This window comes from Bombus terrestris, chromosome 8, assembly GCF_910591885.1.
Source record: "Bombus terrestris chromosome 8, iyBomTerr1.2, whole genome shotgun sequence".
NCBI lineage: Eukaryota > Metazoa > Arthropoda > Insecta > Hymenoptera > Apidae > Bombus > Bombus terrestris.
The window spans coordinates 4,301,571-4,328,322 of record NC_063276.1 but is presented as its reverse complement, the minus strand read 5'-3'; the positions used below and the strand labels follow the sequence as shown (position 1 = coordinate 4,328,322).

The 26,752-nt window shown below is 35.5% G+C and overlaps 4 protein-coding genes across 5 annotated transcripts in view; 2 read left to right on the top strand and 2 right to left on the bottom strand.

Moving 5' to 3' along the window:
- Nucleotides 1-27: 27 nt before the first annotated feature.
- LOC100642847 lies at nucleotides 28-23,870 on the top strand. Of its 2 annotated transcripts, none has more exons than XM_048408210.1 (9): nucleotides 28-550; nucleotides 2,683-2,870; nucleotides 10,791-11,008; nucleotides 11,230-11,422; nucleotides 16,658-16,974; nucleotides 17,659-19,295; nucleotides 19,699-20,097; nucleotides 20,638-21,023; nucleotides 22,090-23,870. In XM_048408210.1, exons 3-9 carry the CDS (start codon nucleotides 10,896-10,898, stop codon nucleotides 22,441-22,443), a joined length of 3,399 nt encoding a protein of 1,132 aa, XP_048264167.1. In that variant the 5' UTR covers nucleotides 28-550; nucleotides 2,683-2,870; nucleotides 10,791-10,895; the 3' UTR covers nucleotides 22,444-23,870. The 2 variants fall into 2 exon arrangements, with proteins under 2 accessions (XP_048264167.1, XP_012166503.1); XM_012311113.3 differs by having other exon boundaries at nucleotides 2,683-5,983.
- On the bottom strand, nucleotides 23,722-25,422 carry LOC100642729 (protein HGH1 homolog). Its single transcript, XM_003397236.4, has 6 exons — nucleotides 25,261-25,422; nucleotides 24,946-25,174; nucleotides 24,642-24,875; nucleotides 24,262-24,546; nucleotides 24,030-24,191; nucleotides 23,722-23,937 (listed from the first exon to the last, which is right to left on the bottom strand). The coding sequence occupies exons 1-6, from the start codon at nucleotides 25,343-25,345 to the stop codon at nucleotides 23,832-23,834; spliced, it is 1,101 nt and encodes a 366-aa protein (XP_003397284.1). The 5' UTR covers nucleotides 25,346-25,422; the 3' UTR covers nucleotides 23,722-23,831.
- A 139-nt stretch (nucleotides 25,423-25,561) lies between these two features.
- On the top strand, nucleotides 25,562-26,547 carry LOC100642608 (coiled-coil domain-containing protein 86). The gene is made up of 3 exons (XM_003397235.4): nucleotides 25,562-25,877; nucleotides 25,955-26,159; nucleotides 26,260-26,547. The coding sequence occupies exons 1-3, from the start codon at nucleotides 25,684-25,686 to the stop codon at nucleotides 26,338-26,340; spliced, it is 480 nt and encodes a 159-aa protein (XP_003397283.1). The 5' UTR covers nucleotides 25,562-25,683; the 3' UTR covers nucleotides 26,341-26,547.
- LOC100642492 (Fanconi anemia group J protein homolog) overlaps nucleotides 26,493-26,752 on the bottom strand; it is an 86,502-nt gene continuing 86,242 nt past the window's right edge. The window contains exon 15 of the mRNA XM_012311107.3: nucleotides 26,493-26,741. Coding sequence (XP_012166497.2) covers nucleotides 26,640-26,741 — 102 coding nt within the window. The 3' untranslated portion in view covers nucleotides 26,493-26,639. The remainder of the gene's footprint in view (nucleotides 26,742-26,752) is intronic.

The following is a 26,752-nucleotide window of genomic DNA, read 5'->3' as shown; positions in this document are numbered from 1 at the left end:
CCAATGTGAAAATATGATTGAATGGTGTAATTACCGAGCAAATAGCAGTGCTAGAGATCATTTTCGAAGATCAAAGGATATTTATAAACTTTGATATTTGTGCAAAAATCTGCAATAACCAGAAATGCAAAAACATCGAAAACTTCGAAAGAAAGCAATGCAAATAATTGAAGTATCAATGTGAAAATATGGTTAAACGATATGACTATAGAGAAAACAACGATGCTAGAGATAATTAGCAAATACCACTGGATATATTTATGAACTTGGATATTTGTATAAAAACGTTGCATAACCGGCGATTGAAAAAAGAAATAGGAGGCAGCGACAGCTGCGAAAGCGAGTCGATGAAAAATCAGCGGCCACGATAACTTCCGCTTCAAAGCGGTATCCACCAGCTGTCGTTAATGAAACGATACCTACGTAGTCGTATAATGGTACAATGCATAAAATAACTGGACATTATTGTAAAATTGCCGGCATGTATTAATCAAAGCAACCGCAAACATGGGAAAGGAGGAACTTCGCCTGTCTTCCGAGAACCTGAAGAGTAGGTGCAATCACTTTTTGCTGTCAATATCGGTTCTTGCAGCTTTTAACAGCCATTGCCCCCCCCCCCTCCAAGTTTTACGTTCCTTTCGAATAAATCGTAAAGAAGTGTCCAGTTTTTTCTTTTTCGCCGAAACTATCCATATTTTTATAAACCGAATTAAGCAAATATAATCAATTATAAGCAGAGATTTATTTCATCAATTAAATGTTATAGCGAGTGCTATACTTTGAATGTTCCGCATACTTTCTTGTATTTCTATATATTTCGGTATATTTTTGTATATCTTTGTATGTGGTGGAATAATTTTACATAATTTTGCATAATTTTGCATATTTTTTCATATTTTTGTATATTACGTGTATTTTACTCCTGTTTGGAATTTTACTTTTCCTATAAATGCATATTACTTAATTATTATTTAATTATTAACAATGCTCTCTTTTCTCTAATTATCTTTAGAATGAAAACGAAACAATTCTTTTTTTACGAATAAGAAAGAAATAATTCTCAATTACTACGAAAATAATTTTAATTATAATGTCGTTTTTCATTTTTTATAAACCTACTAATGTTGACAGCTTTCCAAATTATGATTGTTTATGAATACATATAATTGGAAGCATAGGCAGTATCCGAAATATAAATTTACTAATTCAAGGGCTAGTGAATAATTGTTTACCTTAATATCTAGAATAAATAAATCATTGATAAAGCAATGTAAATTGTTGCCTGTGTCAAGGGATTATGTCTCAAAAATTGGAATTGAAAAAAGGGAGGGCTCAAGCTAAATTCGTGGAATAATTGTCGGTTGAAAGCAGAAGAATTTGCTGAGAGCGCGTTTATCGTTCAAACGATTACTTTCGCCGCGATAATGTCGCCATAATGGAGAAAAAGGCGATCAGATACGAGGATCGTAAACAAGAAACTAAAATATGCAAATGGATGGACAGGGAATATACCTATAAACAGGGGTACTTTACAGCGTTCTTGTACCGTTAAAATTACTATTTCCAAGTCCACCTTATTTCAAGATGAACTTTGATCCCATCGTGTATGAGCGATCACATTAGTGATTATTACATAAGAATAAGCGTGTCTAATGCGATCCATCTAGGCATACACAGCTTGAATATCAAGTTCAGGATGAAAAGAAACGAAAGATTCGTGTGGGAAAATATTTTTTTATGGAAACATAACTGGATGCATTTTTCTCCTAGATTTTTGTCGTCGATTTTTCTGATAGATCCCTTTCATCGTTCGAAATATAAATTAAATCTTTAGAAAGCGCGAATGTATTATAGAATATGTCGATCTTGCAATTTGCAGCTGTTTTTATAAATGTTATTTCAAGATATACATAAACAATTTTAAAATTGAATAATCGAATTCCATATTACCAAAACTGTTCTTTAATCGATTATGAACTTACACATGTATTTTTATACCCTCTTCGCCGTTCAAAAAATGATTTTTTTATTAAGATTTCATAGCTATATTACCCATTTTCAGGAAACTAAACTTTTTAAGTTGTATGACTATCAAAGTTGTTCGAAATAAGAAAGATGAACAAAAATGGCCATGTTTCGTCCATGTGCTGCATCTATTATTAAAGAAATAAAAGTTAATATAATTGTTTTATTTCTAATATAATTAATATAATTGTTAATATAATTGTTCTGTAAATATCCTTTATTTTAACGACAATGATCTCGTTGAAGTCTAAGAGCGACTAATTGTAAGAACAAATTTCATCCTTTCTCTTAAAATTAAAATTTTCATTTAATAGCCGAATATGTAAACCCTTTTGTTACTGCTGTCTCATTATCACTGCTAAACCTCGTCTACTTGATACCCACAAAATTACCATTTACTATTACATATTCCCAATATATTCTCGTTATCGATATAATCTATTCAACCCCACATCTAATTTTTTTAATTAGAAATTTCATTTAATAGTCACTTACGTAGAACCCAATCTCCTGCTCCCCATTTTTCTCAAAAAATCTCTTTCATTGCCACTACTAAAATCTCGTCTACTTGGTATTCGAGAAAATTACCATTTACTTTTACATATTCCCAAAATATTCTCCTTATCAATTTAATCTACTCCATACTTAATTTTCTAGCATTCCTCCGTCAACAACGTTCCTGTCGAAGGCCAAAGAACGACTAACAACCATCCGTGTTGCTTCACGCTCGCCGGTCAGTGAAGGAGCAGGACAAATAAGACCAACTAGTCTATGGTGGAACAGAGAGGGCAACTGCATCGTTGGAATAACAGTACTCTCACATTGGTGAACGCCGTCGAAGCAAGGTACCGTTATCGGTTACCGCGTTACCACGCCGACGAGGACCAGCGACGGAAACCAGAGAATCCAGACTGCTCCTCAGCTTCTCCCGTAAGGCTCCTCCTCCACCTCCTCCTTTCTTTCTTCGTGTTCTCGTTGCTCCATGTGTTTCCTTGACCCCACGCGTCCTTTCCCGGACAGAATAAAGATGTTGGTCACTAGATATACGATGCCAGTGAAAAGTATTATTATCAAAAGTACTACTAAAAGTATTATTATAAGTATAATGATACTCTAATGGTATTATAAATATGTTGATATTTGGTATAGGTCGAACGCTTCTCACTGTTTCTAGTTTCTAGTTGCTTTATTACAAACCTGTTGTTTCTTTTGCGACATATCTGTCTTTATAGGAATTTTGTCAAATTTTCCATAAGTGTATAAAAATGTGTAGTGATATGTTAATAACTTTTGTATTAGATATTTTTCACGATGTCGTTGACAGTCACTTATCCTGGAATTTATTCGTGTATATGCTCGTATAGTAATTTTTATATTAGATATTTTTTACCGTTTTGCTGATAGTCGCCTATTCTGGAATTTAGTTTTATATATGCATATATTAATAAATAGTGACTTGTATTGCAGATTTAAACATATTTTGTAAAATTATGCTGGCTTTTATTAAACTTTCTTCCGTCCGCTGCTGTATATATTCAGAGTAAATCTCGTTATAGTTGTTTGGTAGTCTGATCTTGGTTAAACATTTTGGTTTATGAGCTGTCTTTTTAAATTTATAGAGATGAATTTGGGGACGATGTTAATGGATTAACAATTTTGGATTGCTTTCTATATGCTAATCTCAGGTCAACTGTTTGGACTTTATTTTGACCGGATGAAATGGCATGGTTTCTGATGACTGACGTTTAGTTGAGTGGAGGATTTTAGGGCTAGAATTTTTGGATTTTGTGAAAATTGTAATTAGATACTAATTGAAATTTATTGAAACTAAATTTTTAACATTTTGATTATTAAACAGTTTAATTGATAGACATTTTAATTAACAGATCATTATCAGAATAGAAAATATTCTTTTTAGAAAATATTCGCTGTATTCTTTAGAATAATTATTTTCGGCCCACAAAAGTCGAAAGAGTTAAGAGTGTCTGTTATTTTCTCGAGGGAAATTGTTCGTTAGAAAACGTCTCGAAATTTCTTCGATAGTAATCACATGTGTTCCTGCTGTGAGAGACAATGGGGTTTGGTTTTCTTCTGTAATTCAACTTCGATGTAAATGTTTCAATTTAGTATTATAATGGTAATAAGAGACAGGAACGTTTTTCAGTTCCTCGATACTTTCGGTCTTCCCTGAATGATGGTTACCACATTAAATGCACCGTAATTAGCGTAATATACGTAACTAGTTTTCGACCTACTTTCCTACTGTTGAATTTCTTCGGCTTGCTAAAGCGCAGGAGTTTAAATAAACTATCATTACCAGTAGTCTATTGTAGTTTTCCAGTACCTTTTGTTCCACAAAAGTACTCATCGAGTACGTGGAAACGTTTAATCGTGATCTTTGAAATTTCGAAATTGGTATTCTCGTGTGTCCTACTTTTCCTGTCTCTTTTTGAAGAATATTCCGTATGATAGTTATAGTGGAAAAGGAACGAAAAGAAACAGGAATGAAGTAAATTTCGTAAAAGATGTTGTTGGAAAAATCAATACTAATTAATAATAAAATTAATAATAATAAAGAAACACAAAATATCTTTAATTAATTGGTATTTCTCACGATCGAGAAAAGATTGGCATTTTTCTTATTAATATTTCCTACTGTTAAAAATTAATATTTTCCTCGTTAATATCTTTTAAAAGGAAAATCAATAGTTCAAGTCATTGAATTATGCCTCAAAATATTGAAGTGTGTAATTCTCCTCAACAAGCAAAATAAGCAAGAAGAAAATTATCTCTCCACATCTTCCAAACTATCCACTTCCCCAAAAAGTGCAAAATTTCTCCAAAAAATAATTCTCTAATATATTCCAAACTGTTCCTGTTTTCTCAAAAAGGCCAGTAGTGACAAATTTTCCTTAAGAATCGAACAAAAACTAACATTTCTTAAAAAACTAATTTTCTAAGATATTCTAAATCGTCTATGCTCCGAGAAAAATGATAAAGTACCAAATCTCCATTAAAAATTCAAAAGCTAATATTTCTTCAAATATTCCAAATCTTTGTGAAAAGCCCAAAATCGTTAGATTTTCGTCGAAAATCGGTCACAACAACACGTCTCATCTCTTACCCTAGCCACGAACGTCAAACTCACGAGAAATAGATATCGATATTGGACCAATTAATCGCAATGATGCGTACGTGTCAGGCGAGGCACGACGCACAAGATTTCCGGTAAAAAGCCGCGACCAGACATTCACCCTTCCCGTGGAGCAGCAGAAAGGCTCTCTCCGTCGATCTTTATCCTCCTGCTCCTCCTGTTCTTCCTCCTTCTCCTCGCTCCAGCGTGGAGGAGCCGACTCACTGGCTAGAGAACTCGAGTCTCTCCTGCGGAACATCCCCGGCAGTTTCACGTCGACGGTCATCCGGATCGACTCGTGGCCAAGGTCGATCGTCAACGGCAACGTTCTTTTCGTGTGAAAAACGTCGGTTTTTTAATATTTCTTGCTGAGCAGTCGATTGTCTATTGAAAATCTGTGCAATTATAACAGCTGATCATCCATTGAAAATTTGTGAAATTACAAAAATCGATTGTTCATTGCGACAGTCGATGATCTATCGAAAATTTGTGGAATTACGCCAATTGGATTATCCATTTGAATATTTGTGAAATTACAAGAATCGATTGTCCTCTGTTACGACGATCGATTATCTGCTGAAAATTTGTGAAATTTGAAATCGAACAAGTGTTTCTTACATTTCATCTCATATTGTGGTATCGATACAAAGAAGATGGAGGAGTCCGGGGAACCGTGGATCTATACGATCTAAGTGATCTATACGATAATATGGGATTCGTGGCGGTGGTGCGCTGGTGTTTTTCGAGAAACTTTAGAAAACTTTTGTTTAGGAGACTCTGTTTGAGGATTTTTGGGCGAAATTGAGATCGTGGAGCGATTGGAAAGTAAGTGAATGAATTTTGATAGTTTGTTGCATATTCGAGATCACGTTCTACAGAAGCGTCGATGGATCTCTGACTCTGGGATATTATGGTGGGGTACTGTGTCCTCCATTTATTTTTGATTTAGTTATTTTTTAGATATCGTAGCTTTCTGTTATTTACACTTTCTTGTATCCGACACGAGACTGTTTAATCATTGGTTTGAACTTGTTTGAAGTAGACATTATGATATTAAAATTGTACTTTTCAATCATCTTAATACCCTACTTTTACTCATTCTCATTATCTATTAGGCTGATTAGAGTTCACATTTGCTGATAATTTTCTGACATGGAGAAACCAAGGTTATTTAATAACAGGTTTGAACTTGTTTAAAGCAAGTAGTATGTCAGATTATGAATACTTTTCAACCATTTAAAACTATCTTTCTATCTTGCCCCTCATATATCATAGAATTAGAAATGCAAATAACGAATTAGAATTAGAATTACAAATATCATCTGCCTCCTCGATTTTAAGCAGATATCTTCTTTCATTATCTAAGATTCGAACGGTTGCTTAAATTGTACTTTCTTCTACCTAGATTTTATTTATCTATCCGAAATTGGCACTTCTACCGCGAAGAGACGACTCCGATACGATTTTCCCTGGCACGCGAACAGTTTCGTGCGTCCGGTTACTTCCGTTCGTTTATTCGATTCCCATTAGACCGAACTCGGCTGGTAAACGAACCGTGAACTTGGTAATTGCAAGTTGAACGATCCACACACGCTTTAAATCCGGCCGCGCATGTTAGCTTCTCCACGCGATTCGTCGACACGTGATGCTGTAATCTGTTTGTCGACCTTAATACCGTTGCCTTCGACGCGGCGAACGAGGATCCTTCGTCATCCGTAGCGCTGACAGTCGCCTAAACGTCCAACAATTGGTTTACCTTGTAATTGGCTGTAAATTAATGGAAACTGGCAAACCAAGAAAACTAGTGGCTTAGAAAGATTAATAGCAGAGTAGAACAAATATTTCGATAGAGATCCTGAATAAGAATTTCTTAATTAATATAAACCTTCTCCCTCGAATCATTAAATTTTGAATATGTTGATTTTTTGAATACTTCAAATATTAGATATTTTAAATTAAAATTGTGTTTCAAATGTTTGAATCTTTTAATATTCGCAACGTCAAGCTTTTTAGATTTTGGCAAACTTTCATTTGTATCCAGTAACTTTCAAATCCTACGGCACTGCAGTGGATATAATTCGGACTCTTTCCTTCCAACGATTTGAAATCGAAGTAGAATCTTGTCCAACGAGGTTTAGCCGAAACGAAAATAGGAATATTTAATTGATACGGTCAAAGATCAGAGAGACGTATAACTGTGAATCGAGTCTAGTTGTAAAATTTACCCTCGTTATTCATCTTGAGCAAAAATTAAACGCGTGCCTTAATTGTCGTTAATTGACCGTGCCTTAACTTAATGAAGCATTCAACAAGATTCCATTTTGTAAAGGCACCAGAAACAAAATAGTGGTCCATAAAATTGAACGAAATCTGTTTCTCGTGTTCACGAAGCGTTAACTTTACGACTACATCTTGTCAATTAGATTAATTTTATTTTTAAATAAAAAAAAACAATACGTTTTAAAATAAATTAATAAACATAATAAATCGTATTATCCTTCTAACCAATCCGTCTTTCAGCCTTAGAATTTTATCAATCGACTTTCCTGATTTCATAGTATGTACGTGATAACAAATATTCAAACGAAGAGCATAAATTAAAAATCGCTAGGATTTAAACGAAATTTTCATGATATTCATAAACGAAACTCATACGTAAGATTTTCCAACACAGAAATATATTTATACAAAAATTATTTATCAGCACATACATAGGATAGAAACTAAATCGTTAAAGCAAATTTTGAAAGAAATTTGCCATCGGTATTATTGTGTTACTAAATCAAAATTTCATATTAGTCCATAATTCGAACGAACAAGTAATCGAATTGAAAGTTCAATTGAAAATCTATGACCAGGATTCCAACCATGATCATCTCGAAATCGATTCGTTCCCGTTGCCGTAATTAGCTGGTCGGATCGGTAATCGTCCAATTTTCGATAATCAGTTTCGTCACGACCTCGGCGTGCAACGGTGAACACGTGAACAGATGGGCTCCGTTTACGTGTACGTGTCAGCGACAGTTATTCTCCATAATACGCGAGCCGACAGACGCCTTTCTGAAAAGTCCCTCGATCCGGCTAACTGTAAAAGATTTCACGCTGCTTCGTTTCCCAGCAGAATACGACGTAAAATTAGAAATTATAATTACCAACGGATATTCTGTACCTTCGACTTATTTTCGACAGAATTTTATATGGTTCGCATCAGATATTCTTTTATCGGTTATTCTTTATTCCTTTCTCTTCCATTAGACCACTTATACAGGTTTCAAGTGGAATAATAAAGAGTAGCGTTAATCACTAATCGTGACGACATCGCTAACGTTTTCGAGGATATCAATATCCAAATGTCGAGTGGATCAATTTTTATATACAATCGGTGATAAAGTTTTGCAATGATATATTAGGTTTTACGTAAGTGAGAATTGAGTGGCGGATTAAACGAATTCTTTTATTGTATGGAGAACGATGAAATTTGGCAATAAATTGGATATTTCTACGAAAAAAGGAATTGAAATTTTGGGACTATGAGTTGGGCGTGCAATGGCTGAGGACTGCAGTAAACCATTTTAATTCTACGAGAAATTGGGTAGAAATTTGAATACACTTTTTGTTTCGAAAAGAATTGAATATCGAGTAAGGAGGGATTGCAATAGATGTTTGGTTTTATAGAAAAAGGATGATATCTGCGGACGATGGATTGGAAATTTAATAGTTAGGTATAGAAAAGAAAAAAAGAATTGAAATTTTGGAACTGCGCAACAGTCAACGTATTAAAAGAAACGCGACGAGCCTCGCGTTGAAAATCGAGCGGCGGTATGCCGATGGCATGCACGCGATAATTCTACACGAGTGGGTATCGAGTGCCGCGCACCCGCGATTTCTACCGCGGTGAACAATGCGATCTTTCGCGAAATGCAATCCCTTCTTGCCACTTGGAGAACCATATTCTTCGTGTGATTGGCGAGCTTGTAAATGAGTGACGGCGCGGCGCCACGAGTGTGAAAATTTCGCTGGAATTCGCTGATGCAACAATAGCAAAAACGTTCCAGTTATTATGTTTTGCGAGCAGACACGAACTATAGGCAAACAATGATTCATCTGACATAGTTATGGGACAGTAAATCTTTTCGATGATATACACGAAATGTTTGTCGGGAATTATAGGCTGAGAAATGCTCGTAGGAACGATATTATTAGGTTAATTAGGCTGATGATGTTTATGCAATTTCATGTTTTATGAATGCGACTTACGATATGGAACTTTAATTAGAGCTTTGAATATTTCATAAATTTCTGCTCTTTGTTAATGTCCCCAAAACTTAAATCAACGCTCGTAGAATTTTATATAAATTATAATGAATATTCTTCATTGATGATGTTTATCATTTAAAATGTAAAATGTTAGGTGATTAAGTAAGTCAAAAACAAGTAACCCGATAAAGCTTGTCCTAGCTATTTACGATCCAGAGATACTTGTTAAGATGGATAACCGATCATAAATGTCTCACAATCTCTGTTCCAACAAGCACGTTTCACGCTACATGTTTGAAAAGGATACAGTCGATAGCCTTGATTAAAAGTACCGCCTTAAAGGGTGAAATTACGAGCTGCCCGCCACTTTTACTCGAGCCCAGATTCGAAACGGTGTCTGTCGATCGTTCTTCATCCAGTCCCGTCTTGCAATTACAGTTTTAATTGCCATTATCCGACGTGATACGTATTCTCGAATAAATTTAACGCAGACTGCGGACTGGCAGCAAGGGTCCGTGGAAACGAGGTGAGATCCTGTCCAGATCTCACCTCTTTCCAATCTTTCGAACTTTGTTAACTGCCAGTGTTTTTGAACAAATTTTTGAGGCGTTCATTGTTTATGCTTAGGTTCGATACAGATGTTACGTGGTTGATTTTTCAATAGCGATACCGTGTAATTAAACAGGTCTATAAATACAGTCACAAAAGTCTACACAAATCTCTTAAATGTAAAATACAGTAAAATCTCTATGTATATGTTTTGAACGCGTTAAGACACATATTGTTAAATATATAATAATTTACGTGGATATGTGTGGTGTCTGTACTTCCATGAATTAACACAATTAAGTGAAGATGCATTGATCGATAGGAGAGATGGTGTTTCCATGAAATAAAACACGATTTTTACATTGACTTTATATTTAACCTTTTTACGTTTACATAATACTTAATATTTCTATAATACTTAATATTAATTAGACTTTTAGAGAGCAGATTTCTGAAATAAGTAGACTAGTTTCTGCTTTATTTTTATTATTTATTTTTATACGTCCATGGGAGAATTTACACAGAGTGTATATAATATAGAAAAATATATAAAATATCGAAAGTATGCCATTGGTCGTTACAATATTTAACGAGTGAAACAAATCTCTCTACTTATTTTCAGATTCTATCTCTTTACTTGCATTTATAAAAATTTAAGTTGGCATAAATATCCGCAGTCTAGTTATAAGAATTGCTGTTTGATATAAAATAATTACTATTTCATTGGTATAATTAATCGATAAAATTATGAAAGGAGATCGCACATACATATTTAGAAAACGATCGAGACTAGATATTCTTCATAAGGATGGTTGAATTGTTCCAGAACGAATGACGTCGCTCGATGAAAACACGACGAAGAGAAAAGCTCCAGGGAGCTTAAAAGAGATACAGACGTGGATCGTGCTCTAGTTTAGATCTAGAGCCGAATATGTCTTGCGTGGGAATGTCCTGTTACGAGGATGGCTTCCGGTTGGCTGGTCCCGCATCGGAATGCTCCCTCAGAAGCAAGGCTCGCATCGATGCCCTGTTCGAAGATTCGAGGTATGATTTTCAGTTAGTAATTCAATCGAGACTCGTTTTAGAATTTTTAATACAACTTGATAAATTGTTTTGACTCGCTTTACAATTTTTAATACAAGCCAGTAAAAAAGTACTGTACCAAACTCAAATAACAAACTATACATCTCTTCATTCATTTCGCAAGACAATACAAATTTTATAAAAAGATTCCTAAAAGGCTACAATGAAACTTATTGATTCAGGTCGATCTACGGATCGAACATTGGCGGTTGGTATGGCGCGGTATCAACCATGAACTCGAATCGTCTGGAGGACATGGGGGTGGACGAACAGAGAAGGGTGAACAGCGCCGTGCAGGCGAGGATCGAGGCGATGTTCGCTTCCGTGGAAGCCGAAAGCGAAACACCTGGAGAATGCGCCGCCGCGATTTTACCGGTAAATATATCGATTACTTTCCTCCGTGGTTCTTCGTCGTTTTCGTGCCACCAAACACTTTTCTCTACTCTCGTGAACCTGTAGAACGATATTATCGCTCATTGTTGGTACACTCATTAATCAAACTCATCGTTGGTATCACTGCTAGTAGTGTATTGATCTCGAAAGTATGCATACAGTGGCGTTTATAATAGAATCTTTCTTCTGAAAGAATTTTTCTTACATTAAAGATGCAATATCGTAATTTTAACTGTAGCAATTGTGGTCTTTGTAATGAAATATTACAGCGTAAGTTTCAATGCACTTAACTTAATATTATTAAATACTCGACTTACATTCCAATATTATTAAAAGACATTTCTTTCTGCTTTTACTGTTAAAGTTTCTTTTATTAAAGATAGAAAATATCACAGTACAAATGTGTTAATGCACTTGTCGTTTCAAATGTCGTTAGAAGACATTGCTTTCCTTTCATTGTCAAACTAGAGTTGGTCAGAAAATTCTTCCATCGTTCGAATTTCTTCCATCGTTTGTATATTCATTCGTCGAGATACGAGAACGAAGTCAATTCGATCGAAATTAGTTGTCGTAGAGTCGAATGCAGCGCGGATCCGCGCAACAAAGATTTCACTGCAATTAGACGGGATCACGAAGAAAAAGAGGATTTTCACTTATGTTAATTCGATCGTACGGCCGCGTCGCCGCGTCCCTGCCCCCGTGCACAGAAAAATCTCGGGGAACGGCCATTCGTTCCACTCTCGAGACGAGTTCGCAGCTGTTCGCGCCTTGGCCAAGGATTCACCTACTTCGCGGCCTGAAAATCGCCTCGAAACACGCACCGACCGCGTATTTCATATTTCGCTACGAAAACCTCGGACTTTTACGGACGTTGCACGAAAACGCCTCGCTGTCTTTCCATATTGCTTTTCTCGTTTAATTTCATTGCATTTTTTTTAGAAGAAATATTAGCAGAACATACGAATAGACTGGGGATTTTTATGCATTTACGAGGAACTTGAAAATCCAAAAGTGCACGTAATATGCAAAAATATTTAAAATTATAAAGTTATATTTTGCCTGAGTTTCTTTTTTTTTTTAATTATATCTGCAAAAATATGAATCTGCATAAATACTCGTAGTCCAAATATGGGAAATACGAGAATATAAGAAAGAATGAAATATTCAAACGTCAAACGAGTTTAAAATAAAAAATGTTCTAATCATTTTATATAATCCTGACTTACTCGACAATTCGTTCGTGTACAAAAATCAACGAATTTATCTGATACATTTACGAATAGAAATAAAATCGAGATCGACGTATAATTGGTCTGGTGAACTGCTTGCTCGTTCGAAGACGAGGAGAAGCAAAAAAAAAATAAAAAGGTAGAAAAAGGGTAATAAAAATAGAATTTTTGCAGTTTTGTGCTCAACTGGAATATGATCTAGTGTTATTTCTAGTTAAGTATGAATTTAGGTGGATGATTATGAAGAATATTTTTCGAATATTTTTGTTTAATGTCGAATTAAATATCTTTGCTATCTGATGCTTCCATACACGCGTGTATTAAATAATATTTAGTTGAATGAGAGTAGAACGAAACGTGCTGGCAGAGATTAAGAACGTCGTAACACTTAATATTGCGTACTACTAATTATGCGACACGGTCGAGCGCAATTTTCATCGAGTAGGAGGCGAATATCGTTCTTGATGTCTAGGGAACGGTGGAAAATATGCCGATGAGGATTGTTCGTACTATGGAAACATTATTTCCGTTCGATTTCAAGTTCCATCGCATGATATCGTGCCATAATCTTTTTTAAAATTTGATTTCTCCTGGGAAAAGCCTAATTTGAAGTATATAGCTGCAGTATGAAATATAATTGGTGTAGAAATTGAACGATATATTATATTTTCTTCAATTCAACAGAATGATACACGACTTTCTTTCTTTTTTTATTTTTCATAGTTCGTCCTCTCCAAGTTAGGGCCTAATAGGTACTTCCACTTACATTTATTACATATTGATTACGTTTGATTTACGCTTATGGTCTACTTTTCAATCAGCAAGCTTAACATTTCTCGTACTTAAACTTGACAATTACAAGAGTTAGAATGTACAGTGGAATCTCGATTGTTCGAGTCCCGTTTAACCGAAGTGCTGTACTATCAGAGGTGCTCTGAACTTTACGGTAACTTCATTTTTTTTCGAAACTTTAACGCGAAGAGTACGAAAGTATAAATAGTCAAGTATTGTGAAAGTAGTTAAAAAAACTTTCAACCGTTTAAATAATTAATTAAACCTAAATACGTGTTCAACATCGTACTATCAAAAGTTTTCTACGATTTTACGATTTTATAATTTATGAAATTTATAATTTAGGAAAGTTAATAGATTATTCCGTATTATCCCAGTTTTCGACTGTCCGAGATCGGCTCGGTCCACATCACCTTGGATAATCGAGATTCTACTCTACCTCTCCTATCCTTATTCTCTATACTTTTATTAATTATATTCTATCGACGTCTACACTTCGATAACATACAAATCCAAAAGGGGAGATAAAATATGAAACTTCGATAATATAAAATATAAAGATGCAAAAATATAATATAAAACACACAAAGTAAAATTTGTTTTTTCCAGTCATGTCGGTCCGGTGGTAAAAATGCAAAATCATATTCCCCCGAACGTAATTACGTAATTAGTATTTGGATAAAAAATTGTTTTATCTGTTAAATATTGTAAAAGGTACCATACTTTGGATATTTCATATATTTTCGCGCGTTATATACATCCATTTGCATTTACGCATCTTCAAATTTTTCATAAATACTAAAAAGTCCGCAGTCTCTCGATAAGTACCCTAAGTCATTCTTAAAGACAAATTGCATGACTTTCCTCGAGCGGCCGTGGTCCCAGCGATTTTTAATCATCACTTTCATTCCGTTCACGATTCGCGAAGCGTGACGGGGCTTGCTCCTGACTATTTGGAGCATTGAAAAATTCCCCTTCGTTGCCGCGGATCGGTATGCGGATTTTTCTTATTGCCCCGCTTTTATGGCCTCCCTCTTCCGCATCGTTTCGTTGCGCCATCCTCGATGATGCCTTCGTCGAGGTCAGCAACAACTTCAGATCATTGCCTCGACGCCCATAGAGATACGATCTTAAGACCTGTAGAATTTCATCCACACTTCGAATTTATGAGCTTTTATACTTATCAGATCTTAACCGTCCAATATGTGCGGATGAAGAGCACGTTTTATGAAAGATAGCTGCTCTGAAGCTGCGATGGGACGATAAAGAAAATGGGTAAGTAGGTTCCTGAGAAATTTGAAAAAGGGATGCAAGAAGAACTCATACAGCGTCTCGTGAAAAACGTATTCGAACACTTGTAGAACACTTGTAGAAACTTTCATGAATACACGTATATCATTTACGTGAAACATTCTGAAATTTCATTAACACAGATCTATGAAATTTTATACAGAATCGAGCAAAGGATCATTTTCCAAATGTACAATGGGGTGCAAAAGAGATGCATAATTAATTCTACAACTAATTGTAGGACTGCATTGCTAACATTAAATTGATTATTTAACTTTTCAATTATGGAATTCTAAAATTTTGAAATATATGACAAAATATCTGATAATGATAATAATATTAATTTTACGAAGATTATACATTCAAGATAGTTATTAATATTTTTTGGATAAATATATATTTCTATTAAATTACATAAATTTTCAGAATATTTTCAAACTTGACCAATACAATCATGAAAATCGTGTCTCATTAAAAATATTATTAATACTATTAATTTACTGCAAATAATTCGTAGAATTTATATGCATATTCACTGGAAATTATGTACATACTCGACCTTGGTACATTCAATATATTCTTTTACGTATTTTATAAACCGTAAAAATGTCAAGGTATCTCAATTTCTTTCGTCGTGTGACGTTCAAATATAATCCATTACCATATCGACTATTGTCCATCATCCGCAAATATGTGTCCCCATATGCAAATCAGCCTCGTCATTACATCGGAGGATGGCGAACGAAGACTCGTAGAACGATAAAAGAATATGTCACGTTGTTGTCTCTTCCAGAACAGGATAAGAATTCATCATTTTACTGCCTCGATTATAATCGCATAATTGCGTTTAGAAATAACTTCTTCATTAAGAGCCACTACAGTCTATATCTTCATGAAATAAATATCCATTCCTTAGAAGACACGAAAGACAGGAATTTTTATAAAAATGGCACTTTATCTCGTGTTTTGACGTTCTTCCAATGAAAACACGCTGCGTCTCATAATTACGAAACCTCAGAGAAACTTTCAACTTTATATATTGTATTAAAAATATTTTACATGTTGACACAAAGTTTGAAATTATATTAAGAAACAAGTTAGCCTTTCCTTTCCTAAAAAAAAGGGTAAATTACGTTCAGTGGAAAAAAGAAACTCGTTAGAACGTAAGAAAAAAGTAGAGAATCGTTTATCTTCGTTTCATAATTGCAAAACCAGCACGACATCCAAATTATACAAAAAAGTGGAATTGGACAAGTTGACTCAATAATCGAACTCGCGACAAAAAGAAATTGTAATAGGAACTTTCAGTTTGGCTGCTCACTTCTAGATATTTCTAACCGGACTTATCCTATCTGTTATTATCCCATACCAAGTACTTGTATAAAAATGGAGAAAATGGTTTCACGCTTATGACAGGCAATATACTTTTCGTTTCGTTCATAGAAGATAAGGAGATAAGGTTTAGTAAGTATTCTAAGCGTGAAGATAACCGATACTTTACGTTTCGCTTTTAATGGAAACGTGTTTCGCGCGCATCGTGAAACGTTTTACACTGGTCGTAGTTGGTGCTAATGGCCGATGAAAACTCCTGATAACGGCTCACCATCGATTAATCTACGTAATTTACACCGTACTTGCATCTTGGTGAACTTTCATTATCCTGTCGTTCATGGCGCCTCCTTGTGCTTCTAGTAGATGTTATCTCTTTCTCGTCCTGGTGATGTCGGTAAAAAGCGAGGTGCTTGCCACGAACTTGATGCTCTTCGATATTTCCTAATTTGGAGTACTATAACGATGTATCGATGAATCACATTCTATTGTATTTCTTGTAATTTGGTGCACTATGAAAAAGGGGCTTAAGTGGCCATTAAATGGCCATTAAATGACCATCAAATTATCGTTCCAGGTGAAATATATGGGCGCAGCACCTGTGGGAGGTCGCGTGGCAAGCGTTCGAGGCCTCCAAGAACCCCTACGTCAGCTTCTGGAAAGAATCCAATGTTCTGTGCGGGCGGAACTCGAAGTCTCCAGACGAGGGTTGACTTTCCGCACTTCTGACACCTGCGAGAAGAACAACCCCTTCCGCAGGATCGCCGTGTGGAGTGCACTGAGGCTTCGCAATAAACGCATGCCATCGGGAGAGCTGCATCACGCTTTCTTGCCGTTGGTCGGCGATCACGAACAGAGCCAGACAAGCGAAGAGAAGCACGCAGACTTGTACAGGTGAGCATGGCGATGGAAAGCGCCATCAGGTGAAATTAATGGCGTTGTGGCTACCTGTAATTAATTTTCAGTTCACGCTTGGATTGCAAAAATTACTTTGAAAAGGTTTATTCGGTTGATTTCAGGGAAACTTTGGTTTGAGAAACTTTGTCCAGGATGTGGATATTTCAGATTAATCATTTTAGAGTTTTAGGTATCTCGGTATTATGTTTTCCAGTACTTTACAGGAACATACTGAATTTTTAGGTATTTCAGGAATTTTCAGATAATCATTTTAGGATTTTAGGTGTTTTGGATAGCCAAATTTTATATCTTGCGGTGTTTCGGATAATCGTCTAAAATTTTTATATATTTTAGATAATCAATCTGGCTTTCTGGATGTTCTAGGTAATTATTTTAGACTTTTAAGTATTTCAGGTAATCACTTTAGGTTTTCAGATATTCTAGATAATCGTTCGAATACACATAAATAATGATTAATTACGATGATGGATATAAATATAAAAAATGATTGCTTTTTAATTACTCTACATTATTCTACGTTTTTGAAGCGTATTTTTGGAATAGTTGATATTTTTTAATTAGCGTTATGCTTCATTCAAACAAAAGTCCAAGTAGAACTACGAAAGTAGGTTTACAACGATTTACGAAATTACAACTAAATTTAAAACACACGTGTTTCAGAACAATGCGTGGCCTGAAAACGACATCAGACCACTATTCACCGATATTTGCAGTAGTAATGCGACGACCAGGGGCGACCAGGTTACTAGAATGTCACGCGTTCGTGTGTGAAACGGAAGAGGATGCAGTGGCTGCTGCAGCGACCCTCTACAGATCTCTACTCGCTGATTTGGACGCGAATCGACGTCGGCCAAGGCACACGAACGGCGTTGGTTGCATGAGCATAGCCTCGGTAGCCTCCAGCGCCAGAGAACCTAGTCCAAGCAGCAGGCTCAGCACCAGAATGAACATATTACAATCGGAAGCTATCAGATCGACTCCTCAACACCCTGTGAGACCTCCAAGAACGAAGAAGACCTCCGTGTCCAGCTCGGTAACGGAGGAGGAAACTGAAAAATCATCTGGTTTACAAAAAGCTCCTAGAAGAAAGAAGAAAAATTCTGATATCAAAGCAGAAGACGTTTTGGAGGCTCGAGGAAGAAGAAAAGAGGCTAGTCCGAAAGAAAAGATCGATCCAGTGGTCCAGAGCTTCAGTTCTATTCAGACGAACTTCGACTCGAAAGTTTCCAAGAAAGAGGAACGCGAAAATTCGAAAAATAAAACGTTCGGAATTAAACAAGAATTAAACGCTCCTGAAAAGATCGAAGTAGAAAACTCGAATAATTCTGCGAACAAGATTTACGACATAGGGGCCAATGGATTCTATGAAACAGTCTATAACAAATACGAGAAGCATCCGATAATTGGAAAAGCGGGGAAAGTCGAGAGTCCGGCACAAGAAACTCCGATTAAAGAAGCAGATGACGCGAAGGAAAGAATGTACGAAAAATCTCATGGTTCCTATGACCTGAATAATCCCGCGTCCTCGAGAGACGCGTCTAAGGATCAAGAAACACACTCTGCGAGGTCAGACGTTATAATCTATGACAGGATCGAAAGACCAGACTGCAAGAGCGAAGAAAATGCATTGTACGAACGAGCTTTGAAGAGAAACAGCAAAGAGAGGCTCTACGAGGAACACTTTAAAGATGTTGACAAAATATACAGTCTTGCCCAGGAAGAAATTTACAGTGGCAGAGGTAGCAAACTGGGACCAGGGAAGATAAAGAGTTCGCAAGAAGATATATTCTTCGGTAGACGAGATAATAATAACGAGATTTATCAGTTGAGCCAGGAGAGTCGTGGGGATTCTGTGTCAGTGGAACGGAAAAGATCCAGGGACCAAGAGAAGATCATACCTGGAAGACGAGTGAGCAGAGTGGTTACCATGGATAAACCTTTGAAGAAGCAACTGAGCGATTCCACGTCGAATTTGAATTTGATAGAGCATAATCAGCCAAGAGTCAGGAAGAGAAGCAGAGCTGGAAGTGAACCACCTGTTAGCAGGTCTGAGGATGCTACGAAGGCTCTCGAGGAGACTAGATTGAAGAGATCTCAGAGTGATATAGACGTGGATAGAGGAGATTTGATGACCAGAGTCGAGTTGCCCAGGAGAGGAAGCTTTTTGAATCCTGGAAGCGCTAGGAGACCTAATAGTATCAAAGGTGGCACTCCTTTGGGATTCACCGAACTTTTTGATGAGTTTAGGAATCAAGAGGGTCTGACTAGTGTCGACGACATCTTGGCTGCTATTATCGGTAAGTATTAATCGAGAAAGCTTCAAAATTGAAGATTTACTATTGTTTGATTAATTTCAAGAAGCTTTGAAGATGCAGAATTATAGCTGACCATATTAGTTTTTTATGAATTGCATTTTTTTTATAAATTGTAGGGGAATAAAATAGAAACGATGACGAGGAAGAAACGTATATTATTATACTAATATTATTATAGCACTTCCTCTTACTTTTATGTTAATAATATTATATGTATTCTTTTTCTTTTATACATATAAGTTTCGTTTTTTAGTTAACTTTTACACGCTGTGTACTATTTCACTGTGCCTAGTCCTTAATAGGTTAATATGAAATGCTTTTCTATTTCATATTAAATGCCTCTTCTATTATCACATTCTATTACTGTGTTATTCGATTTCTTTAGATCCTGAAGGGATGTCATTCAACGACTTGAAACCCCTGTACAAAGAGTTCTTGTTAAAATTGGCCGCCACACTGACACAGGATGAGCTATATCAGAGATCAGCGAGCATAATGAGGAGGCGTCGAAGGCCGCAACGAAGACGATCCAGTCGACGAACCTGCTTACTTGGCAGGGCTATCAAAAGGTCTGTGTCGAGGTTGAAGGGTGGACCGACGGAATTCACTTCCGTGATCTTCCCTGCGAGAAGACTGAACGATAGTTTCGGTAGTAGCTCTTCTTGCGACGCCAGGAACAATCATAGGAATCGTGTATTGGCTAATAAATTGGGCAAGAGAAGATCTTCGTGGAGGACGAGTAAAAATGGCGCCTGCCATACTACTTCTGAAGATAGCGACACTTGTAAGTGTTGTAATATATTTCAGCATCGTCTTAATATTTCTAATTTCTTATCTGACACTAATATGATACAAAACTGATGTATCCGAAGGTGTAAAACTTTCTGAAACAACGTATACGTTTACACGATGTATCGTTTAAGATTCAGCATTTTTCAGACAATTCCGATAATCTGCCAAAGAAATGCTTTGAACAAAAATATTAAAAATTTCAAGGCGACCTTAACTTTTTATGGAATTAAACATTTATTGGAAACTTTTAATATCGAAATGTATGGCGCACTGCAAGTTGACTAACTTTTGTTCCAAACGTTTCTTTGGCAGATGATCGGAAATGTACATATATTTCGTTTATAGGGCAGAAAATTTGTGTAGTCGTATGAAAATACTAAAAAATGATACGAAACTTAATGTACTTAAACATAATTAATTAGTATGTAAAATAAGGCAATGGTGTTCAAATATGTTTCTCCTTTTTTTTTTTTTTTTTTTTGTACCCACTGTAAAATAGGTTTTACTAAAACCCGATAATATTGCTGTTCAGGCAGAAGACTAAACAAAAGCGCAGGAGCGGCAGCGAACAGGAGCAGCAGCGGTTATGTGAGTTGCAGCGAGTGTAGCTACGATTCGGAGTCGTGCACCTGCGTGTCAGCGGACAAATGCTACTGCTCGTTGTCGAGGAGGATCCCGACGCAGCCTCACGTTCCTCCAAACACGGTGGTATGTGCTTGTGACACTGACAGCTGCTCTGAAAGCAATAAGTGTTACTGTGCTCGGCAGCCGATCCGGCCGACGATACTGGAGCAGCTAAGGCAGAGAGGCATCGTGCCCTCTGAAGGCACCCTCAGCCGAGCCGGAAGCCCGGACAAAGCTCGAGCGGTCAAGACCGGCAGATGTCGAACGCCCTCCCAAGGTTTGGATGTACTCAAGGTAATTCGAAACGTAAATATCCTAATTCCTATACAGGGTAAGTTGTAAATGTTCGTATTTCAGGAGATGAATCTATACACATTGCAATAAGTAAAATACATCTGATGAAAACGCGTACCATGTACTTCAGTTTTTGAGTTGTATACGATTATACAGGGTGGTTGGTAACTGGTGGTACAAGCGGAAAGGAGGTGATTCTATGCGAAAAAAGAAGTCGAAAATATAGAATAAAAATTTTTCGTTTGAGGCTTTGTTTTCGAGAAAATCGACTTTGAATTTTCGTTCGGTACGCGTGTACTTTATCACGTCTCGTTATAACGGATCTCACTTGTCGATTTTCTCGAAAACAAAGCCTCAAACGAAAAATTTTTATTCTATATTTTCGACTTCTTTTTTCACGTAGAATCAGCCCCTTTCCGCTTGTACCACCAGTTACCAACCACCCTGTAGAACATTTTTGAACTTCATAGGACACTTCTAAAATTCGATATATTCTTCAGTAATTTTATATCGAAGCTATCCTTTCATTCGATTGTTTCATTAAATATGCGTTTTTCTCGTTCTCTAGAACGCTTAAACAGTTTCAATAACATTAACGATACAGAGTAATATTAATCAAGTTAAATTAAATCGAACTGTAGGAAAGTTACCCCATCTCCGATTTCGATTATTTTTGGATATGTTGTAGAAATCGATATTTTGAACAACTTTTTCATACGGTGGTTTTGCTTAGTTTCCGAGATATTCGCAAAAACCTGTCGGTAGCGCTACAGTGAATTCTGCCTATAGTTGTGAGTTTGTGGCAACGTGTGTATCAGCATTGATTGGTAAATTAACGTAGGTAGTAAAATAATCGTTTCCTAAATTGTTGATTGTTTTATCAACCCATTCTCTAATCTCTTGTATTTCTTGATCTTTTATAGAGAATTGTTAAGATGAGAGGAATGAACGGTTCATCGGTCCATTTCAACTATTAGAAAAAATGTTTGTTTGATTATAAAAGAAGAAATTTTAGTTGATTATAATACGATGAATGAGGCTTCTTATTGTTTTTATTCGTTTCCAGAAGCAGTCATCGTCAAGCTACGGTAGTTCGAACAACTTCGCCCTAGATTACGACCTGTTCAATCCAGGACGAAAGTCTCAACAGTCTTCAGACAGCGAGAAGGTGCTAGTCGTTAGTGCTAGAGACACACAGGGCCGTTTAGTGTACGTCGGTGGCGCTGACAGAGACAAGAAATGCCTTTCCCATTGTTCCAGTCGATCTGGAGCGCATCACGAAGCCCTTTCGATCAAGAAAAGCGCGGAAATCGCGGCCATCTTCGGCGCTGAATCGAGTAGAATCAGCAGGCGAACCAGTAACGCTTCCAGCGTCAAGAGTTCCATTAGTCTGGAGGCTGGTTTAGGATATTTACCATGAAGATCCTTTTTTTCCTTGATAAAATTACACCCTCTACTTGATCTGATTGGAAAATTATAAGGATTAGAAAATATAGTTATATCACAGGATGATTGTAAATTAAATTAATGCGTCAAATTATACAGTAATGACATTTACATGACCTTAAGTAAAAAATAAGGTACCGAAAAGATTAAAAGATATAAATTTGTCCTAGCAATTTTCTAAATTCTTTTTTGATAATTGTTTTCTTTTTTTTTTTGTAGAGATAATATCAAAGCAGAGAAATTTCTTTTTCGCGTATAATTTTAATTTTTAACATTTATATGCGCATTCTTTTTAAAATTAAATAAAGTATAAATCATTAATCAATCGTCATGTTACAACTTGATATCGAAAAATATAAAAATGTCTATTCTTGAGGATGAATTTCCGATCAGATTTAGTAGATATTATACATAAATATACATAAATATACATAAATATACATATATAGCTATTTTTTTATTTTTTATTAAAAAAAGACACCATTTAGCAAAGAGGTGTATATACCGAAATAAATACTTCAAAGAGAACGTCTAGGAAGAAATACGTAAAAGATATCGAACTATTTTTTACGACGGCATAAACGCTCCAGCGATAATAGTTTCTATTTTTACTTTTAGAATATTATTTGTCTTTTACTAAAGAAATACCTTGAACTCGCGTTTTTGATATTCAATTACTATTTAGTTGATTCAAGCTAATTGGCATGAAAAATCACGGGAATGTCATGTCTACGTATATATTGATATTATAGCGCGTGTATATTTAATAACGGTACCATATTCTCGTTTCCGCGAGACTTGATCTCAGCAAAAGTGGCTCTGAGTCGAGCATGCTAAAATTAGCGATTTACTGTTCGCACTACAGACATTATAAAAAAGGAAAATATTCAATATCGTCATTCATGATAACGTGTACGAATATCTTGCAAGTACCTGCATTATCACTTGTAAAATTTTTTTTTCTTTATTTTTGCATTCTTGACAATTATTTATAGATCAAAGTATCTATTGAGATTTAAACAATTTTTTTATTCATCTTTTTGACTGCTGTTTAATGTATGCGTGAAAATAATTCGCAATGATAGCTGATCCAGTTTAGTATAGATCTGTTTGTAAGATTTTTGGTTGAATATGATCAATTATTAGTTTGTATGTTTGTCAATCCTCTGTTGCTACACAGGACCTGATAACTTGACTAAAGATAGTTTAACAAACGAAGCAAGGGAACAGTGCAATACCACGCGCAGCCTCGTCTCTCCTCTCCTCGAGTCGAGGTAAATTATCGTTTTATTATAATATGTACATTTCTCGTGTAATGTGTATGAAATATGAGGCAATTCATATTGCTGCACAGATATTTCTTCATGTACTATTAATAAAATCTTGATCCATTTTATGGAATTTTTCTGTGTACTCCGAGGGAACTTCTATGTCTTTCAGATTATCCAAGCCTATTTCCTCTTCTGTCCTAAAATTTAAGAAATATTCGCTAAGAATTACAATTTAAAAAGGAAATTGGAAAAGATATAAGATCGTAAAATAGGAGCAAAAAATTCGTACCTGATCAAAATATCTACAACATTCTCACAGGTTAACAACGCATTCTTATCCTGTTCCCATTTATGATACTCTCTGAGTATTATATATGTATTTTGTGTTCTCAATATTTCCCTGCCTTTCCTCGTTGCACAAAGTTGAGCTAAGGCTTCTAGTAATATGATCCTAAAACACAAAAGAAAAATAACAATTTCCATTTAAAAATATTATTGATTTCATAGACACGTTTCTGCACCTGATATCCAAGTCTGGCTCTCTCTGTTTCGTCTCTGACAAATATTGCAGACTAGTTGGTAATTTATCATTGTCTTCATCATCAAACTCTTCTGGCCCAGCCAATGGCAATAGAAGGTATGACAAAATATCCACTTCAGGACTTAATAACCATTCATGATTTTGTACGTCAAAGCAACAGTTTTTTAAAGTGCCAGCAATTCCACCGCGTCTCACTAAGCTGCCTGCATATTCTGTAAAAGGAAGTAGTCTCTGGATGACACTGCGTTCTTTGTCCATTAAATACCTATGGACAGTAAATTCGCAATTTGATGAATTATAATTTATAAACATATTAATTAGCGATTAGATATAAATTATAAAAGATTAATTAATGATCACCTTCTTACATGTGGAGACTGACTGAGATTACTGAAAACTGGGCCTAAATAATGAAGGTTGGCTCCAGAATTGTTATAATGCTTTGCAGTAAATGCTGCCACTATAGAGTCCCAAGTATAACCGCTCGTTTCAATAAGTGCTATAACTCTATCAACCAAGTGCTGTGGTCTGGTCATATTGGAAAGGATCATGCAGCATGGATCTGCCAAGATGCTTTCTTTGTCCATTATACAACTACCATGGAAAGGAAACGATGAAAGAAAAAAAGAGGAGTGTTATTTGGTTTTGTTAATAATGTGTTTACCTAATACAAACATGTATTAGATTGTAATTATATTTTCCATCCTCTGGTTGAGTTTCTGATATCAACAGAAATGCACTGGCTCCTGCTTCATCTGCAGTTATGTTTATTAAAGCCAGAGCTGCATCTTTGGAGATTGCCGCAGAAGACTCTTGTGTCAACGCAATTAATTGCGTCAATAAATCTGGAAGTTTTAATAGCAGCTCTCGTCCTTCTGTGGTTCCAGTTACGCCTGATATTCAAAGATTATTATGAAAATTAATAAAAATAAGAGGTTAGGATCACAAACATTGACACTTTTTGATCATAACTACTCACTGAGGACATTTTCCAATGCAACAGCTTTTAAGTCTAGTCGCGTATTCGGATTTAAGTATTGACAAATTTCTTGAAGGGACTCCATTGTAATTCAGTAACTTTATAAAATAAAATATGTATCATATATTGATCGAACACGCGTGAGAAAACAACTATAGTGGCATCTAACGGTCAACGCGCTAAACTGAATAAAATGGTACTAGGGTAACCATTGGCAGTACCTGTTGAAGTCAAAATAAGTCACGAATTTATTTTGGGTAGAAATTTCCAGCATATGTTGACAGATGTCTCTAACTTATCAGGACCATTTTCAATATGGTGTTCGTAACCACGTGGGTACATAACCTATTCTAATTGTTTACTGGTAAAAAAAGCAATATTTATTTATAATACTGTTATTGAAATAAAAATCGTTAATGAAAAATGACGACTGACGAAAAAGTAACCACAGCAGAGGAAATATTGAGTGACAAATTGTCTGATATTGCAGACACAAATAATATAATTATTGCCAATAATACGAAAAAAGTAAAAGCTAAGAAAGAGAAATCATTCGAGCAACAAATTCCAAAAGGTAAACCAAAGTCTGGTAGGATATGGAAGGAACAAAAGAAGAGGTTCGTAGAATAAAGAAGAAAAATATATTTGATTTTGTTGAGGTTAACCTTAAGGGCTGTGTTTGTTTTATAAACAGGTTTTCATCTATCGTGAAAACACGTGGCATACGATTGTCCTTTGACAAGAAACAAAAATTGAGGGATGATTTAAAACACGTTAAAGAAATGTCAAGAGCGATAAAGGCAGAAAAACAAGCAGAAAAGGAGGCGAAGAAAGAGAGAAGGAGGGCTAATCTAAAACGCACAAAGGAGAATGAGAAGAAGGGTGAAATTGTACAAGTTGTAAGTGTCATTGTTAATAATTAAAATTGTTCCAGTATAAAATTAAATTAATAATTTAAAAAAATGTAAAATTACGATTAAATATAACGTTTATTTATAGATTACAAATACTGCAAAATTAAAGAAGATTAAGAAGAAACATCTAAGAATGATACAAAAAAGAGATACGCTCAATCTGTAGAAAAAAAGCATTTGTTGGAACTAATGTTTGTGATCTATTTAAGATGAATAACAAAATTGTCTTCCTTTTATGTATTAAGAAAAAAAAAACAAATGTTTGTGATGTATATAAAATCTAAGATTATGTCATTCATGGTAAAAGTTAGTATATCATGTGATATATCAACAAAATGTGCATTTCGTTTACAAATACAGTTTTTAAATCGAATATATGTATATGCTTTTTAAATGTCATCACAATTTGTAACACGTACATAATCTTACTAAATATCATCATATTCCTTAATTTAACCAGTTTCGTTAACTGTTCGTAATTCCTAATTGTTTTTCTTCTCTTGCCTTTTGTTTTGATACAAAGTCTTTAAGATTCTCTCTCAAGTTATATCCATTTTGATTAACCCACTGAAAATAAA